Source organism: Balaenoptera musculus, chromosome 18 (genome assembly GCF_009873245.2).
Source record: "Balaenoptera musculus isolate JJ_BM4_2016_0621 chromosome 18, mBalMus1.pri.v3, whole genome shotgun sequence".
Lineage (NCBI taxonomy): Eukaryota > Metazoa > Chordata > Mammalia > Artiodactyla > Balaenopteridae > Balaenoptera > Balaenoptera musculus.
This window is the reverse complement of record NC_045802.1, coordinates 4,855,030-4,875,371: the sequence shown is the minus strand read 5'-3', so window position 1 is coordinate 4,875,371 and position 20,342 is coordinate 4,855,030. Positions and strand designations below refer to the sequence as shown.

Here is a 20,342-nt window from a genome sequence, read left to right as displayed (position 1 = left end):
CGAGGGCTTTCTCTAGTTGTGGCAAGCGGGGGCCACTCTTCATCGCGGTGCGCGGGCCTCTCACTATTGCGGCCTCTCTTGTTGCGGAGCACAGGCTCCAGACGCGCAGGCTCAGTAGTTGTGGCTCACGGGCCTAGTTGCTCCGCAGCATGTGGGATCTTCCCAGACCAGGGCTCGAACCCGTATCCCCTGCATTGGCAGGCAGACTCTCAACCACTGCGCCACCAGGGAAGCCCAGTAAACGAGTCTTAAAGCTCTATATTATTTTTTCTTCTGCTGATACGTTGTTTTTAATTGGATACCAGTATCCAAATACCAGTGTTGATTGTGTGCGAAAAAACAAAGTTTCTAAGAAGGTATCATTTTTATTACTTCATGTGCATCAATCTAAATTCAAAAGGTAGAATTTATATTTCTCCCTGAAGCTGAGTAACCGAGATTCAATAAAACCAAGGAAAGCAAGAATTTCTGATACAGTTTCTGATCTCTGTGCCTGGTTATTATGATGAAGAATTGAGATCCCTAAGGTAGCCAGGGCTCCAGCTGTGAAAGATTGAGGAACACCTTGAATTACACGCAGAAATAAATTGGTGGTCAGAGTAGATGCAGCAGAACTAGGATAGCGATGAACTTCTTTGATCTGAGCTCTCAGGCTGCTTGGCAGCTGTGTTGCATACCTTTAACCGTTTTCCATAAGCCCTCTTTTCAGCCCTTAAATTGTCATCACCCTTCTCTCTCGTTTCCTTCCCCCTTTTTTCTTCGTAGAGTTATCACACTATTACAGAATCCCTTAAAAATTAAGGTTGGAGCTTTGAGGGGTCGGGAAGATGGCTTAGTTAACTAAGAGATGAACGTTTTAACATCTTCCTCCTGTCCCTGTGCCTGTCTGCCAAGTAGTCAGTGTTGTAAACAACATGGAAGGTAGCTGCTTTAAGGCACTTGGTGGTTAGTCTTTCCTAGCAATTGGATCCTGTTAAAGTGAGGCGCATGTATATTTTCTTTTCATCAGTCTGTTCTTAGCTAAGTGTGCAGGTTCATTTTAATTGCTCTTACAAAAAGCTAATACTGAAAAGGGTTCCCATTAGATCTGCCTGATTGGATCCGTTTTTGCGACCAGTAAGTGGTAGAATCACTCAACGGCACTTGCTTTTGGGAAACAGTATGTGTATTTGGGCAGTTAGAAAATTAGACTTTTTTTCTTTTTTTTTTAGTGGAGAGAAGGAAAAAAAAAACACCCCAAAACCCCACAGTTAATCTACCAGAAAATTGAGAGTGGTTACTCTTCACTTTGTTAATAACAGCCTGTTTTCCATTATTTTCAGTTGTAGATGTTTTTATCTTGGAGGAATATTTTCACAAATGATAGCTTTTATGGCCGTTTGCTCTTAATGGTAACTCTGATGCCATCACTATGATTTGCATGATACACAGAGCGGGGATTTCCTGTTGGGTTAACTCTTGTGAGTACGTTAGTATTTCTGACGGTACGGGACGTTAGGAGGGGGGAAATACTTGTGTGGCTCGGGGGTGCAGAAGCCATCCTGAGGAGGGAGAGGAGCCTTTGGAAGCTTTCTCTTGCTGTGAAGTCCCCCCCTTACGTGTCCGCTGTTTATAGTCAGCTAAACTCTTCGGAAACAAATTGTTTAATCTGATAAACCAGATTGCCTTTTTCCTTTATATCTTGTAGCTAATGAGTACTTATTTTAGTAAAGTTGATAGTAGTGATTTAGACTAGTAGTATCTCTTTCCTACTTTCTGTGCAGTCTCTCCATTTTTAAAAAATTTTATTATTATTATTATTATTATTTTGGCTGCAGTGGGTCTTCATTGCTGCGCGCGGGCTTTCTCTAGTTGCGGCGAGTGGGGGCTACTCTTAGTTGTGGTGCCCAGGCCTCTCACCGCAGTGGGTTCTCTCGTTGCGGAGCACGGGCTCCAGGCACATGGGCTTCAGTAGTTGTGGCATGCAGGCTCAGTAGTTGTGGCGCACGGGCTTAGTTGCTCTGCGGCATGTGGGATCTTCCCGGACCAGGGATCGAACCCTTGTCCCCTGCATTGGCAGGAGGATTCCCAACCCCGGCGCCAGCAGGGAAGCCCAGTCTCTCCATTTTTTAATAGCCTTTTTAAAATCATTTCATTATATGATTTTATTTTAATTTTCTAACACAGTAGGCTCCCAAACACAAGTAGGTTTGTGGGGCTAGACTGTCTTATAAAAGTCTTTTTAACCTGAATTGCTAGTAGTCACTAGTTGGAACTCTGAATCCAGGGAACAGGGGCCATTATGGAGGAGAGCGAGAAATAAAAATGAAACTTTCCATTTGTAGGTTGTAAAGTTGATTAGGCCTATGTCTCTTGGTTTCCTTTTGCATTGGTTTCGTTCTCCTTTAGCTTCTCTCCACCTGATGGCCATCTTATATCATCAGAGATCCCAGACCGTCTGTATCAAACCTGACCAAAGAACTCTGCCCCAACGCCTCTGGCCAGATTGGATCCAGTGCCCGACCCTGTTGCAGGGTCTACAAAAGGGCTTGTGACTGACAGTCGTACAGAACTTGCACAGAGAAGTCGGTTCCCGTGAGGAAGCCTGGGGCGGGGGAGCAAAGGAGGGGGGAGGAACAGATGTCCACGAGAATCTGGATTAGGTTCACCTGGCTGCAGAGAGGGGGTGGGTAGGGGCACGTGGGGTCTAGACTTACGTAAAACAGGGCCACCTGAACAGATTGTGGTTGGGGGAGGAGGGCCTTCCCGTAGAAGGGAGGGTGTTCACAGGATGGCATCATCGCCAGCCAGCGTGGGGGACCGTGGGGCACTTAAACATTTAAAAACATTTTTTAAAGGTAATACTGTTGACATAATTGTGATTAAAACCAGTAGTTTCCAAATGAAATATGTAAGATGATTCATTGGGGACCAAAATATGAGCATTTCTAGTGTTTATTTTTATCTAAAAAGGAAAGATATAGGTTAAGCTTTACTAATTCTTAATAATTGGTCGACACTGGCACCCATACTACTCTGTCCACGTGTGTAGTGGTCCTATGTCACTGCAAGTTGCATGGTACCAAAGGCGAACAGTATCACCCCTCTTATTCATTTGTGCTGTTGCAATCTATTATGATTCAAGTGGAGACTTAGGGATTACAGGATTTAATCTATTTCAGCTAAGCTAATTTTTCAAAAGGGACAGATGGCTCAAAAAAGGTTGTTTCAAAAGTAACCATGTAGTGATGAGGTATTCCGAACCATGCTAAGTTCTTCATGCAGATCATTCATTTAATTCTTTACAAGGTTGTAGAGGTGGGTGCTGTTATAAATGTCATTTACAGATGAGGAAACTGATGGAGAGAGAGTGGCTTGGTAATTTCCCAGGGTCGGGTAGCAGAACCAGACTTGAACCTAGATAGCTTGGTTTCAGATCCTGTGTGCTCAGTGGCCAGGCTTTGCTGGTATCAAGACAGATAATTACTTAAACGAATTCAAACAAATTTGGTAGATAGGATCGACTATCTAATACCATAGTTTAGAAAGTAAAGGCTGTCAAGGAGAGAGTCTTTTCCACTTGGACCTATGTATGTATCTTCGCGGAGATACCTTTTTCAACTTTGATATCCCTTAAAACTACGTAGCCAAATAACTGAACTGTCAAATCACTCTATTAAAATCTATAACCCATAGTTTACAAAAAAGCATACTAAGTCTCATTGCTCTTACTTAATAATTTTTAGTGAAAACAAAAAATTAATATAATAATTTGAAATGTTCATCTTAATCACATTTGTTGTATTTTTAGTGTACATAATGTACATATATTATTTCTAAACAAATATGCATGTATTAGGGATATGTGCTCAAAATGATCTTATTGATGGGGATATGAGAAATCCTTTTTTTTTTTTTTTCAAGACTTAGAGAAAAAAGCATTAGAGAAAGCAGGGATAGGTCACTGTGTTCAATAAACAATTGAGAAGTCAGTGATCAGACCTTTAATATTTGCTTCCCCTGATTTTAAACCTGGTCATACCTTTGATCTTCAGAACCAGCTGAAAAAGCACAGGGTAGGTTTCAACCCTATTCAGAAGCAAGAGTGCAGAGGAAATCATCCCAGACAGTCTTTTGCATGAAAGCTATATACTTGAAGGATATGTTCTTAGGTTTCAGGAACTTCACTGAAAGTTACTATTAAAAATCAGAGAAATTGAAGGAAAAGCTTCAAAGTTATGAATAAGATTGAAAGTTAGTTTATTCTGGAGAAATAGTAGTACTTTCAACCTTTAATTTTTCCTTAATGGGGTTGATGAAGGTAAGTAAAGAAGACCATAATAGAAAGCCTCAAAGATTGGTTGTAATGTTACCTATTGCTTGTAGTCAGAAGATTAGCAGGAGGCTGACTTCAGCATTCTCTACATGCCAGTTCCTTAGCTTATTTTATTTGCTTTTTTATTAGTAGGTCAAGCTTCATCATCATAAATGTTTCTAATATACTGTGAGATGCTGTCTTTTATCTACCTGCTCTGTGGAAGTTGTTAGAGTTCCCTGTTGTTTATTCTTTAATAAAGTGTCCAAATTATGGGGATTGTATCTTCTGTTCAGTTTACAAAGCCATAGTTTGTTGGTCATTGGAGTCATTAGACTGTTGTACAATTACTAGTATTTTTCAGACTAATTAATGCTGATTAATTGGTAAGATAATCTTAGTAATATTGGAGATTCTACTGCAGGTGTACTTAGCCCCTGGATAGGCTTTATTGAAGGATATCCATGGTTGTATTCATGATCAATAATATCAATGCATCATTGTCATATACTTTTAGCATTTCTCTGGAAAGCCTGTAAACACATCTATCTTTACGAAATCAGTTCTTAGCTCCGACTAGCAATGTGAACATAGAAGTTGTAAATCTTCTCTGAGTCTGTTGTCCTGTTCCTTTTTTGGGGTATTTAACTTCTTCCTCTGTTCCCTGAGTATCTTGTAAATTAGTAGTTCAATCTAGACACTTGATTAAAGTTTAGGGATTTTATTTTGTTTTTTAAGGCAAGAATACTTTATAGGAATTGCTACATATTTCTTGGTGCACCACATCACGGGATGTAAAGTTTTGGCTGTTCATTTTGAATGATGCTGGAATGCATTGGGCGTTCAGGTCTGAGCCCCCCGTTTTAAAGTTCCCCATCAACCTTTAACCAAATGTTTTAGGTATCCAGGGATAATTATTACCCAATCCATTATTTACAATGATTTCTTCTGAATTTATTAGCCAGAATTATTCTCTAAACAATAACTTTAATGCCCCCTGAAATAATGTTTTTATGAGAAAGGTGGGGTAAAACTTTGATGCTTTCCTTTTTTATATTCTTGTTTACAACTTCCACTGGAGACTAATAAACCACATAGATATTTGTGTAGTTGATGTGCTTTTTAATCCATTGCAGTAATTCTTTTTGATGAAAGTTGGCTCTTCAAGCCACACAAAAAGATATTCCAGGCTAATCTTGTACATTGTACATTTCCTGTCCATTACGTTGTATAGCCATATCTGTAAGTCGTCCTAGTTCCTTTTTGTGGGAAAAGGGTTTTTAGAGGCCACAATCTGGATGCAGGGGAAATTTATTGATGTGGAGACCTTTTCAGTGGACAGAACCTGAGAACGCAAACACAAACACACACACACACACACACACACACTTACTTTAAGATTTACAAAGAGGCGTGAGTTTATACTGCTATTTCTAATTCCAGTTTAACTTTAAAGGGCTTTTACTCTTCTGGTTTTTACTATTGTATCTTTTTTCCTTTACGTTAAAAAATTCGATTATGGGCTTCCCTGGTGGCGCAGTGGTTACGAATCTGCCTGCCAACGCAGGAGACATGGGTTTGAGCCCTGGTCCGGGAAGATCCCACATGCTGTGGAGCAACTAAGCCCATGCGCCACAACTACTGAGCCTGCACTCTAGAGCCCGCGAGCCACAGCTACTGAGCCCGCGTGCCACAACTACTGAGCCCGTGCGCCACAACTGCTGAAGCCCACGCGCCTAGAGCCCGTGCTCTGCAACAAGAGAAGCCACTGCAATGAGAAGCCCATGCACCGCAACGAAGAGTAGCCCCCCACTCGCCATAACTCAAGAAAGCCCACACGCAGCAACGAAGACCCAATGCAGCCAAAAATAAATTAAAAAAATTTTTTTTTGATTCCTAGGGGATATTAACATAATTCCTTCCTTGCTTTGTCTTACAGTATATCTTTAGTGGTTTCAAAATAGCAGTATCAATGGGTTAATTCTAACAATGTGAGTACTGAATGCTGTTTTAAGACTTCTTTTGTTCTTTTTGTTCTTAGACTGTAGTTCAGTAGGCATGGATAGTAAAAATCCTGTGTTTTAAAGTTATTTGAAGTCATTCTTTTTTTTTTAAAGCTTTATTTATTTATTTTAAAATTTATTTGGTTGTGTTGGGTTTTTTTTGCTGTGCGCGGGCTTTCTCTAGTTGCGGCGAGCGGGGGCTACTCTTCTTTGTGGTGCTGGCTTCTCATTGCGGTGGCTTCTCTTGTTGCGGAGCACGGGCTTTAGGCGCACAGGCTTCAGTAGTTGTGGCTCGCGGGCTCAGTAGTTGTGGCGCATGGGCTTAGTTGCTCCGCGGCATGTGGGATCTTCCCGGACCAGGGCTCGAACCTGTGTCCCCTGCCTTGGCAGGTGGATTCTTAACCACTGCGCCACCAGGGAAGCCCTCGTTCTTTTCTTTACGTAGTTCTACCACCAACTTGGTACACATTTAGGTCTGATTTATTTCTATTTATTTTCAATTTTAGGAATTCTTTCTTTTTCATTTTAATTTAGTTTTTAAAAATATGGGTACAAAGTAAACTTTTTATAACCGTGTACGTGTACAGCAGTCTCACTTTTATTGCTGTCTACTCTTTTCCCTTTCTCTATAAATAACCATTTTTATTAGCTTTTGATATATCCTTCCTAGTTTTAAAATATAAGCAAACGTGTGCACGTGTTTATGGACATAGCTGAAGAGTGCCCGTTCTTCAACACTCTTCTCCACATGCCTGTTTCTGGTTACTGTGTGCCTGACCCCGCCCCGTGGCAGTTCTCTGAGAATTGTCCTCGTTCCTTGTTTACTCCCCAGGTCCTCAGTGATGGACTTCTAGGGGTTTTATTAGCCGGCTTTGGGAGTCAGTGTCTATTAATGGGAAGGAAAAAAGAAGGCAGAAAATATTTATCAAAGTGTGTGTTATTTTCTCTGTAAAGTAGGACGACTTTCTCCGCTGTTATTAAAGAGAAGGAAGCTGAGGCTGAGTGATCAGTCACCTGCCCCAGGCCACATGGCCAGTGAGAGGTGGGGCTGCAGCTCAGGGTTCAGCTCTGGAGCCGAGTCCACGTCCTTCTGACGGATCGAGAGTAATGTGACCTGGCATTTCGGCATTTCAGTGGTTGTTGGGCTGTCACGTTGATGACTTTTTCATCTAATATTTCAGAGTATCTTGTTTTTCCTTATTTTTTGTTTTTGTTTATTTTTTGGGTGGCACTGAAGAACCTGATAGTAAACCTCACTTTTATGGTATTTTTAAAAGAATTTTTGAGAGTTACATTTTTAAATGTACAGTATAGAAAATGCTTTGTATACAACCAATACTGTCATAACAAAGGGAATTGAAAAAGGAATTCTCCAGAATCCTAAACCTTAACTAATCTCACTATTTAAACTATGTAGTTCTTTAACTCAGTTTTAATAAAGGCCAAATTTATTGCATGTATTTTTCTTCAGTTTTAACCTGAAACTGATGCCAGGAGCATCCATTTAATGTTAAAATGGGTAATTTGCAGTCAGGACAATTATTTCTACTCTCAGATAGATACCTTTTAATTTATGAGGATCATCAATTCCCTATCTTGTCTTTCTCTTCTCTCAGCTGTAGACATAGAAATTCTTTCTCTGAAAAACGTGTTGCCTCAAATTTAACAAAAATGTTTTTTTTCTATTCTAGTTTGGGAATACTTGCTACTGCAATTCAGTTCTTCAAGCACTTTATTTTTGTCGTCCGTTTCGGGAAAAAGTTCTCGCGTACAAGAGTCAGCCTAGGAAGAAGGAGAGTCTTCTCACGTGCTTAGCAGACCTCTTCCACAGCATCGCGACCCAGAAGAAAAAGGTTGGCGTCATACCTCCTAAGAAGTTCATAACAAGATTACGGAAGGAAAATGGTAATTCTCCTGCTTCTTAATGTGTCGCTTACGTAACAGGAGGAGCAGGTGCAACGAGCGTCAGCTGAGCATCTTTACGCCTGATGATGCGTTAGCCGCTGGAAAGCCGACGGTGATACTCCTGTCTCTAATGCAGCGTCAGTTTAGTGAGGAGACAGTCACACAGTGATTGCTGTCAGGTGTGATTGCTGTTTGAAGTATGTCGTACAAAGATCAAATTCTGTGCGCCAGGAAATGAGAAATCATAATTTGTCTTTTTTGCCTGCTTGGCTTTTCTATCAAGAAAAGTGGTGGGGTTTTTGTTTTTTTTTTTTTCTTTCACTTAGTGTTCATTTGTTGTTTTCATAATGCTTTCATGTATGTTAATTCATTTGCTCCTTAACGATAACCCGATGAGAGAGCATGCGATTTCCCCCATTTTAGCCATGAAAAAAACAGAAGCTAAAAGACTTGCCAGGAGTCACACCCCAGGGAAAGGAAAGACCTAACACAATAAATTAAACTTTCTAGCTTAGGGTAGGTAGTTTTAACTTCACCTCCTGTCCCTACCACCCCCCCCCTTTTAAAAATAGTTACTGATTGCATCCCACTTCCCTTTTCTCTCTTAAAATATTTTTCATTTAATTTTCCTAGCAAGCCCATAAGTTAGACATTACTTCCTCACTTTACGTGATGACACTGGCTCTCAGAGACGTTAAGGTCACCTGTCAAGCCCCACACTTCTTCGTGACATCTGAGCCCCGTATTCTGTCCAGTGTGGTGTGCTACCTCAGAAGGTTCAGATGGACTCGAGAAACATGTAGAATTCTGTTTGTTTGTTCGTTTGTTTGGATGTAGGCATTTCAATCATTGTAGAAATAAAATTGAGTAGTATTTTTAGTTTGATTTGTTATCTATCAAATATAATGATGCGCACAGAAATATGACTTGAGAAGTCTTTAGTGTTGGTTTTTAAACACACCAGAGGGGAGGCCTGCCCTTAAGTCAGTTGACACTGTTCATTATCACATGAATTGAGATGAGCATGGGTCATATCTCGTTCCCTAAATCATACGAAGATGCTGAAATAATATGGCTCTAGGTTACTACTCTTGAATCTGATACCTATGTTAAAGATTTTGTTCATTTTCTCCATATACAAATATAGATCAGTTGATTAATTGCTCACAAAAACACATCTTTTTTGTGTTTCCCTGACTAAAGCTAAACCTACTTACTTTCTTGAATTACAGATGTGTATAGTATCTTCTGTTGGTAAGAAAGCCAAGTACAACTCTGTTAGAATGTGGACTGAGTGATTCAAGTCTTCTCAGAGAGTCTTTTTGTCTGTGTTGGTAGTAAACTTAGAAAATTTTGTCCTGGTAGAAAACTCATGTACTGTTAACCCGTGAACAACATGGGTTTGAACTGTGTGGCTTCACTTATATGAGGATTTTTTTCATTAGTAAATACTATAGCGCTGCAGCATCTGCAGTGGCTTGAATCCACAGGTGCGGGCCAGGTACAGAGGAACCACGTATACAGGGGGCCGACTGTGAGTTATATGTGGATTTTCAGCTGTGCAGAGGGTCACCTCTCCTAACCCCTGCTTTGTTCAAGGGTCAGCTGTACATGATAATTGAACATGCCATCCTTTCTCAGTGACTTTGTTAGTATTATAGAAATGTTCAACATCGGAAACATAAACTTATACAGAACGCATATTATTTTCCTTTTCACGTAATAGTACATTTTCCTTGACCTGATTGCTTAGTAATATATCGCATGTATTCTGTCTTAGTTTGGGCTGCTGTAACAAAAACACCATAGACTGGGTGGGTAAACAGTAAACATTTATTTCTCACAGTCCGGAGGCCAGGCAGTCCAGGGTTAAGGTGCCGGCAGATTCACTGACGGGTGAGGGCTGTCTTCCTGGTTTGCAGACAGCCACCTTCTCGCTGTGGCCTCTTATGGCGAAGAGAGAGGGAGAAGCACGCTCTCTCGAGTCTCTCGTAAGAGCACTATTCTCAGCCCTTAAGACCTAACTGACCTCCCAAGGGTCCCATCTCCAAATAGCATCATACTGGCGATTAGGGTTCCATCATACGAATTTGGAGAGGGGCAGGTGCATGCAGTCCATAACATTATCTTTACATGAACAGTGATTTTTTTTTAAATTAATTAATTAATTTATTTATTTATGGCTATGTTGGGTCTTCGTTTCTGTGCGAGGGCTTTCTCTAGTTGTGGTGAGTGGGGGCCACTCTTCATCGCGGTGCGCGGGCCTCTCACTATCGCGGCCTCTCTTGTTGCAGAGCACAGGCTCCAGACGCGCAGGCTCAGTAATTGTGGCTCACGGGCCCAGTTGCCCCGTGGCATGTGGGATCCTCCCAGACCAGGGCTCGAACCCGTGTCCCCTGCATCAGCAGGCAGACTCCCAACCACTGCGCCACCAGGGAAGCCCTGAACAGTGATTTTTAAATTTAGATCGACTCTTCTGCTGAACGCAGAGTTCCCGTTTCTGTGTTTTGAAAGTTCTGTGTGGTTTAATACCTGCAGCTTTATATGTTTGCTTATCAAAGCTGGGATATCTTTCCAGTATTTGTTATTTTTTAGTAGTTCAATTTTTTTGATTTTTTTGTGTGTTTAGGCAGAGTCAGTTGATACACAATAGACTTTTTTTTTTTTTTTTTATGGCTGTGATGGGTCTTCGTTTCTCTGCGAGGGCTTTCTCTAGTTGCGGCAAGCGGGGGCCACTCTTCATCGTGGTACACGGGCCTCTCACTGTTGCAGCCTCTCTTGTCGTGGGGCACAAGCTCCAGACGCGCAGGCTCAGCAGTTGTGGCTCACGGGCCCAGTTGCTCCGCGGCATGTGGGATCTTCCCAGACCAGGGCTCGAACCCGTGTCCCCTGCATTGGCAGGCAGATTCTCAACCACTGCGCCACCAGGGAAGCCCTGTCATTTTAGTTTTGATTTGCATTTCCCTAATTAGTGATGTTGAGCGTCTTTTCATGTGCCTCTTGGCCATCTGTATGTCTTCTTTGGTGAAATGTCTATTTAGGTCTTCTGCCAATTTTTTAATTGAATTGTTTGTTTTTTTGATATTGAGCTCCATGAGCTGTTTATATATCTTGGAGATTAATCCTTTGTTGTTTCATTTGCAAATATTACCTCCTATCCTGCGGGTTGTCTTTTTGTCTTGTTTATGGTTTCCTTTGCTGTGAAAAAGCTTTTAACTTTAATTAAGTCCCATGTGTTTATTTTTGTTTTTATTTCCGTTACTGTAGGAGGTGGGTCAAAAAAGATATCGCTGTGGTTTATGTCAAACAGTGTTTCTCCTATGTTTTCCTCTAAGAGTTTTATAGTGTCTGGTCTTACATTTAGGTCTTTAATCCATTTTGAGTTTATTTTTGTGTATGGTGTTAGGGAGTGTTCTAATTTCATTCTTTTACATGTAGCTGTCCAGTTTTCCCAGCACCACTTACTGAAGAGGCTGTCTTTTCTCCACTGTATGTTCTTGCCTCCTTTGTCATAAATTAGGTGCCCATATGTGCGTGGGTTTATCTCTGGGCATTCTATCCTGTACCATTGATCTATATATTTTTTTTGTGCCAGTACCATACTGTCCTGATTACTGTAGCTTTGTGGTATAGTTTGAAGTCGGGGAGCCTGATTCCTCCAACTCCGTTTTTCTTTCTCAAGATTGCTTTGGCTCTTTGGGGTCTTTTGTGTTTCCATATGAATTGTAAAATTTTTTGTTCTAATTCTGTGAAGAATGCCATTGGTAGTTTGATAGGGATTGCACTGAATCTGTAGATTGCTTTGGGTAGTATAGTCATTTTCACAACATCGATTCTTCCAGTCCAAGAACATGATATATTTCTCCATCTGTTTATGTCATCTTTGATTTCTTTCATCAGTGTTTTATAGTTTTCTGAGTACAAGTCTTTTGCCTCCTTAGGCAGGTTTATTCCTAGGTATTTTATTCCTTTTGTTGCAGTGGTAAATGAGAGTGTTTCCTTAATTTCTCTTTCTGATTTTTCGTTATTGGTGTATAGGAATGCCAGAGATTTCTGTGCATTAATTTTGTATCCTGCAACCTTACCAAATTCATTGATTAGTTCTAGCAGTTTTCTGGTGGCATCTTTAGGATTTTCTATGTATAATATCATGTCATCTGCAAACAGAGACAGATTTACTTCTTCTTTTCCAATTTGCATTCCTTTTATTTCTTTTTCTTCTCTGATTGCTGTGGCTAGGACTTCCAAAACTATGTTGAATAAGAGTGGCGAGAGTGGACATCCTTGTCTTGTTCCTGATCTTAGTGGAAATGCTTTCAGTTTTTCGCCATTGAGTATGATGCTTGCTGTGGGTTTGTCATATATGGCCTTTATTATGTTGAGGTAGTTTCCCTCTATGCCCATTTTCTGGAGAGTTTTTATCATAAATGGGTGTTAAATTTTGTCAAAAGCTTTTTCTGCATCTATTGAGGTGATCATATGGTTTTTATTCCTTAATTTGCTAATGTGGTGTAGCCCACTGATTGATTTGCGTATATTGAAGAATCCTTGCATCCCTGGGATAAATCCCACTTGATCATGGTTTATGATCCTTTTAATGTGTTGTTGGATTCTGTTTGCTAGTATTTTTTTCAGGATTTTTGCATCTGTGTTCATCAATGAAATTGATCTATAATTTTCTTCTTCTGTGATACCTGTTTCTGGTTTTGGTATCAGGGTGATGGTGGTTTCATAGAATGAATTTGGGAGTGTTTCTCCCTCTGCAATTTTTTGGAAGAGTTTGAGAAGGATGGGTGTTAGCTCTTCTCTAAATGTTTGATAGAATTCACCTGTGAAGCCATCTGGTCGTGGACTTTTGTTTGTTGGAAGATTTTTAATTACGGTTTCAATTTCATTACTTGTGATAGGTCTGTTTATATTTTCTAATTCTTCCTGGTTCAGTCTTGGAAAATTGTACCTTTCCAAAAATTTGTCCATTTCTTTGTGGTTGTCCATTTTATTGGCATATAGTTGTTTGTAGTAGTCTCTTATAATCCTTTGTATTTCTTCAGTGTCAGTTGTGATTTCTCCTTTTCCATTTCTAATTTTATTGATTTGTGTTCTCTCCCCTTTTTTCTTGATGAGTCTGGCTAAGGGTTTATCAGTTTTGTTTATCTTCTCAAAGAACCAGCTTTTAGTTTTACTGATGTTTGCTGTTGTTTTCTTCATTTCTATTTCATTTATTTCTGCTCTGATCTTTATGATTTCTTTCCTTCTACTGACTTTGGGTTTTCTTTGGTCTTTCTGTAGTTGTTTTAAGTCTGTAGGGTTAGACTGTTTACTTGAGATTTTTCTTGTTTCTTGAGGTGAGATTGAATTGCTATAAACTTCCCTCTTAGAACTGCTTTTGCTGCATCCCATAGGTTTTGGGTCGTCGTGTTTTCGTTGTCATTTGTTTCTATGTATTTTTTTATTTTTTGTTTGATTTCTTCAGTGATCTCTTGGTTATTTAGTAGCACACTGTTTAGCTTCTGTGTATTTGTGTTTCTTACAGTTTTTTTTCCTGTAATTGATTTCCAGTCTCATAGCGTTGTGGTCAGAAAAGATGCTGGATACGATTTCAACTTTCTTAAATTTTCCGAGGCTTGATTTGTGACCCAAGATGTGATCTGTCCTGGAGAATGTTCCATGTGCCCTTGAGAAGAAAGTGTATTCTATCTACCACTTTTGGGTGGAATGTTCTATAAATATCAATTAAATCTATCTGGTCTATTGTGTCATTTAAAGCCTGTATTTCCTTATTTATTTTCTGTTTGGATGATCTGTCCACTGGTGTAAGTGGCATGTTAAAGGACCCTACTATTATTGTGTTACTGTCGATTTCTCCTTTCATGGTTGTTAGCACTTGCCTTATGTATTGAGGTGCTCCTACGTTGGGTACATAAACATTTATGATTGTTATATCTTCTTCTTGGATTGATCTTGATCATTATGTAGTGTCCCTCCTTATCTCTTGTAACAGTCTTTATTTTAAAGTCTATTTTATCTGATACGAGTATTGCTACTCCAGCTTTCTTTTGATTTCCATGTGCATGGAATATCTTTTTCCATCCCTTCACTTTTAGTCTGTATGTGTCCCTAGGTCTGAAGTGGGTCTCTTGTAGACAGCATATATATGGGTCTTGTTTTTGTATCCATTCAGTCAGTCTTTGTCTTTTGGTTGGGGCATTTAATCTATTTACATTCAAGGTTATTATTGATATGTATGTTCCTGTTACCATTTTCTTAATTGTTTTGGGTTTGTTTTTGTGGTTCTTTTTCTTCTCTCATGTTTCCTGCCTGGAGAAGTTTCTTTAGCATTTGTTGTGAAGCTGGTTTGGTGGTGCTGAATTCTGTTAGCTTTTGCTTATCTGAAAAGCTTTTGATTTCTCCGTTGAATCTGAATGAGATCCTTGCTGGGTAGAGCAATCTTGGTTGTAGGTTTTTCTCTTTCCTCACTTTAAGTATATCCTGCCATTCCCTTCTGGCCTGTAGAATTTCTGCTGAAAAATCAGCTGATAACCTTATGGGGATTCCTTTGCATGTTATTTTTTGTTTTTCCCTTGCTGCTTTTAATATTTTTTCTTTGAATTTAATTTTTGTTATTTTGATTAGTATGTGTCTTGGTGTGTTTTTCCTAGGGTTTATCCTTTATGGGACTCTCTGTGCTTCCTGGAGTTGGGTGACTATTTCCTTTCCCATGTTAGGGAAGTTTTGGACTATAATCTCTTCTAATATTTTCTCAGACGCTTTCTTTTTCTCTTCTTCTGGGACCCCTATAATTTGAATGTTGGTGTGTTTAGTGTTGTCCCAGAGGTCTCTTAGGCTGTCTTCATTTCTTTTCATTCTGTTTTCTTTATTCTGTTCCACAGCAGTGAATTCCAGCAATCTGTTCTCTAGGTCACTTATCCGTTCTTCTGCCTCAGTTGTTCTGTTATGGATTCCTTCTAGTGTTTTTTCATTTCAGTTACTGTGTTGTTCATCTCTGTTTGTTTGTTCTTTAGTTCTTCTAGATCTTTGTTAAACATTTCTTGTATTTTCTCAATTCGTGCCTCCATTCTATTTCCAAGATTCTGGATCATCTTTACTATCATTACTCTGAATTCTTTTTCAAGTAGATTGCCTATTTCCTCTTCATTTATTTGGTCTTGTAGGTTTTTACCTTGCTCCTTCATCTGACATATTTTTTGTCATCTCTTTTTTGTTTGTTTTTTTTTTTATAAGTGAGATTGTGTTCCTGTCTTACTGGTTGTTTGGCCTGAGGCTTCCAACACTGGAGTTTGTAGGCTGTTGGGTAGAGCTGGGTCTTGGTGCTGAGATGAGGATCTTTGTGAGACCTCACTCCGATGAATATTCCCTGGGGTCTGAGGTTCTCTGTTAGTCCAGTGGTTTGGACACAGAGCTCCCACCGCAGGAGCTTCAGCCAGACCCCCGGCTCGTGAACCGAGATCCCGCAAGCCACATGGGGTGGCAAAAAAAAAAAAAAAAGAGAGAACAATAACAAAGTAAAAAATAAAATTAGAGTAGGAAACTAACAGATATGTTAGAAAGACTATAAAAATAAAAATATAGATGAATCAACAACCAGAAAGTACATCAGTACCACAGTAGTAAAAAAGAGGAGGAGGGAAAAGGAAAGAAAAGAAAAGAAAGAAAAGGAGAAAAAAGAGGGGGAAAAGCCCTTGGCTGTGGAGGGAGGGGCCTAAGGAAGGGTGAGGTTTGGGTGGTGGGCGGGGCCAATGCTCAGGACCCACATGACTGGAAAAGGCCCTGGGAGCTATAGGGGGTGCGGCTTAGGCTCAAGGAACTGAAGGGGCCCAGGCGTGCCCCCCACCCCTGGTCTCAGAGGGCAGGGGACCTCACCTGGGAGCCCAGCAGGCTTCCCGGGCTCGAGTGGGAGGGGCAAGCGCCCTCCTCTCCTCTCCTGCTCCTCCCACCTGCCTCTCCTGTTCTCCCCTGGCCTCCTTCCTATGCCCCTAGGACCAATGCTGCCAGGGGGAGGGGTGGGCCCTGGAGGGCAGAGGACCAGCCTGGGAGCTCAGCAGGCTCCCCGGGCAGAGTGGGCAGGGCAGACACCCTGCGCTCCTCTCCCTCTCCTCTGGGAGGGTCCCTCCAGAGGGTCCCTCCCATCTGCCTCTCCTGATCTCCCCAGCCTCCCTCCTATGTCCCCAGGACCCACGTGGCCTGGAGGGGGCTTTGGAGCGGGGGTACCAGCCTGGGAGCTCAGCAGGCTCCCCGGCCCGAGTGGGCCAGGCAATTGCCTTCTGTTCCTGTTTCGCTCCTCCGGAACGGTCCCTCCCGCCTGCCTTTCCTGATCTCCCCCGCCTCAGGGGCACCAACCCTGTCTGGCTTCCACTTGTCCTCCCCCTTCAGTCCCCCCACGTCCTACCGGTTCACTTGGGGGTTCCTCCCGTCTCCTTGGGCGTCAAGGTCCCCACCAGTGGCTGGCAGGCACCCTAGTTGGGAGACGCTAACTTGGCATCTTCCCACACCGCCATCTTAGAATGTATTTTCTGGAGTGTTCTTAAATCAGTCTCCTTCCATGTTATGTTAAAAATTTCCCATTCTGTATTCCCAGTGGATGTTAGCTCTATATTGTTTTAACCACTATTGCTTTATATTACTAATCATTTAGATATCCCTTGGAAGGAATCTATTTGCATTTCAGTAATGGATTTTTGTTTTTAAAATTTTAATTTATTTTACCTAATCAAAGCAGAAGACACTACAGCACTGTGCTCCTACACACGGGGTGGGAACACTTGCTCCACACATATGTTGTCTTTGATGACAGGGAATATTTGCATTGCGTTGATGATTGTATGCTTAGTCCCTACTGTGTTCCAGGCACTGTGCAGGAGTTAGGGATAATGAAATAAGACAAACCTCTGCCCTCACGGGGCTGACATTCTAGCGAGAAAGATAGACAAACAGTTACATAAGATAATGTGGCATTGCTACAAATAAAAGTAAGCAGGGCAAGGTGGTAGAGGATGAGGGAGTTGATAAGTGATGTGAGAGCAGAGATTTGAAGTGAGAGACAAGTCATTTGAAGACCAGAAGCAGGGTTGTTCCAAGCAGGTAGAACAGAAACTGCAGTTGCCCTGAGTGCTTGAAGGACAGCAAGAAAATTACTGCAGCTAGAGTGGAGTGAGATGAAGGTCAAGTCAGAGAGAAAGAAGGGCCAGGCAGCTCCCGGTTTATTGTGAAAGCCACGGGAGGCCCCTGGAGGGCTCCGCTCCGCATCAGAAGGTCCCCTGGCTGCCGGGGGCCTGGTGGCAGGAAGGGGCGCCCATGGGCAGCACGAGGAGAAGCATGGCGACTGGCCGGGAGACTCCTGTAGTCGTGGAGGTAGGAAACGAAGCCATCTGTTTATGATGATTGACTTCTGTCAGCTCTCCCTTGTTTAGAAGAATTAACACACAGGTTGGTGACCTAACTTACCGAGAGTTGACTCAGCTGGATCATCTAAGGAGGACTTGAAGTCAGACCAGCTGGCTCGAGGCAAAGTGCATTATTCACATTGTTGTTTGGGGCCAAGTTTTTTCTTCTCATGTCGTCTTAGCTGTTTCAACCCCTGTTATCTGTTCCTTCATTCATTCACTCAAGAAATGTCAGGCACATCTAATGTGTGGCAGTACTGTTCTGAGTGCTGGGGATACAGCAGTGAATGCAGTAGGAAGGGTGCTGGTTCTCAGGGAACCTGTATGTACACAGCAGCATTTCGGGTGCTATGGAGAGACACAGATACAAAAATATAAACACATATTCAAGTATTCGTCTTCCTCAAGCGAGGAAATAACTAGTTGTTCACAAATAACAGCTATTAAATAGATTTTAGTAAATAATTTCTCATATTCATTAATCCTTTTTCTCCAAAAGAGCATGAAAGATATTTTGTATGATGAAAAGCTGTAGCTATTTCTGAATTATGAAGAAAACTTACTTTTAGGCAGTGATTTAGTTTCCCTCTTTTATTTTTTTGCATTGATGTTACAGCTATACCAAGACTTTGATAGCTTATACATTTCATATACGTTTATTTAATATTGACATTGTCTGTCTCTCCCGCTAGACTGTCAGTTCCTCAGTGTCGGGAGCCATTTGTTCCTATGCACCTTTGTAGTCCGAGCACTTAATCCAGTTCCTGGCACATCGGAGGTGCTTACTAGATATTTGTTGGATGAGTGAATGAATGAGTGAATTTGTTTAATTTGCCAAAGCAAGTTTGAAGTCCGCCTTGCCCATTATGCTGCTTTGCAGAGAAGAAAGCCACCCATAAGAAAGCTAAGAGTTTAGAAATATAATACAGTTTACAGGGATTGTCATGAGGCCATTTAGTTGATGATGTTCAGATGTTTTTGTGGTCTTGGTTGGTGTTTAAAACTACAGTGGCTGCTCTTAGTTGAGGCTCTGCAAGGTTCTGGTATGTTCGGTTTACTATGTTTATAGAAAATGGACTATAATATTTAAAATATTTTAACAAAATAGAGTATTTTCTGATTTACTTTGCGTCTCATTTGTAGAGCATTCAGGTCAATTGAGGTATTTCTTTGAATATGATGTCATTGTTCTGTATTAAAGGAACATCCCCCCAAAAAAGATAATTTCAACTTTAAAAAAAAATTAAAACATTTGCATATTTCTGCTTTACAAAACAATGTTTATTTTGAAAAACATGCATATATGCTAAAATAACTTAAGAGGGAAGAGTGAGCCTAGCGTGTGGCATTAAGACATCATGTAGCTATCCGCCGTGGTGAGTTATTCATCCCTCACCGTAACCAGGCCCTTAGCAGTGATTCTAGAGGCTTTCTCCTGGTCCTCTCCCATCAGCCCTCCCTCTAGATTCTCCATGACTTCCGCAGTTTGTTTCCACTCTGCTCAAGACCCCTAATCACCTCTAGCATAATCTCCTTGCAGTCCTCATCTTAGTGGGCCTCCTGAGGTTGGTGATTCTGTGACCTGGGGAGGGGTAAGTGAGAGATGGAGGCCCTTGGTTTTTGAGGGGTTCCGTTCACGTCCAGGAGCTGCCTGGACACGGAGCAGCTTAGGGCAGGAGTCGGGGTGGACGGAGAAACCATGGATCAGGCCGTTAGTGCGCGAGCGGAGGTTAGCCATGACCCCAGAAGGGTGAGGGTTAAGGGTAGGATGGCCAGATCTTACGAGCTTTCTTGATTGAGGGAGAGTTTTTATATGCAAGTGAAAGTGTAGTGGTTTAGGGGTGGCAGCAGGAAGCTAGAAGATGCCAAAGGTTGAAGAAATGGGGAGTTTAGAACAGAAAGCAGCTCTTAGAAGGAACAGCAGACAAAGAAGAAAATCCCAAGGATGAGGAAGGAAATGAGGTACAGTAATAGTGGAGACTAGGAGACTGGGGTGAGGGGCAGGGTGGTGTTCTTAGGGATGGAGATGATTGCCTTGAGAGGCGAGGGGAAAGGTCGTTGACCTCAGTTATCTCACCTTTGGCATAGGCCAGTCCATTGGCGGCACCATCTGAGGGTTCCGAGCATGACTTGGCTTGATCTCGGAGATGGAGAGGATGGCCGGAGGGTTTGCAGAGGTGCAGGCGTCTCACGGTGTGGGTGGTGTGCGGCGACTTCTGCCAGAGCAGGTGGTGGGAGTGGTGTCAGATGCTTTGGATCCACTGTCCCTCGTGGGCAAAACCCAGAAGACACGCAGTACAACAAATTACAGATCAGTTAGAGGTTAAGTCCACATGGGCTAATGCAGTAACTCTTAGGACTCAGGGCTTTTATTGTTCTTAAAAATAACATAGGGAGTTGGTTTAAGGCTAATCAAACCCCTCAGGACAGACTTATAGCAGAGAAGTGAAGTATGGCTCCGGGTGCAGTCCTAGCATCATTGTGTTGGCCTGTGACATGCCTGTGACCAGAGGTGGAACCACAGGACGGATCCAGACAGTCTTGTTCTAGCACCTGCACCTTAAATGTGATACTTTTCGAAGGTCTTTTTGACACCTAGATTAAAATCATTATTTTCTTTTAATATTCATGAAAATGAATATTTTCACTTGCTCCCATTTTATCTTTATAATAACCTTGCAGAGGAAGATGGTATTCCATTTTAGAGACAGGAAAATCAAGACCTTTTTCGTTACAGTG

At 41.5% G+C, this 20,342-nt stretch overlaps 1 protein-coding gene across 1 annotated transcript in view; it reads left to right on the top strand.

Moving 5' to 3' along the window:
* Positions 1-20,342, top strand: part of USP12 (ubiquitin specific peptidase 12) — a 79,386-nt gene that overhangs the window by 38,990 nt on the left and 20,054 nt on the right. The window contains exon 3 of the mRNA XM_036831641.1: positions 7,989-8,202. Coding sequence (XP_036687536.1) covers positions 7,989-8,202 — 214 coding nt within the window. The remainder of the gene's footprint in view (positions 1-7,988; positions 8,203-20,342) is intronic.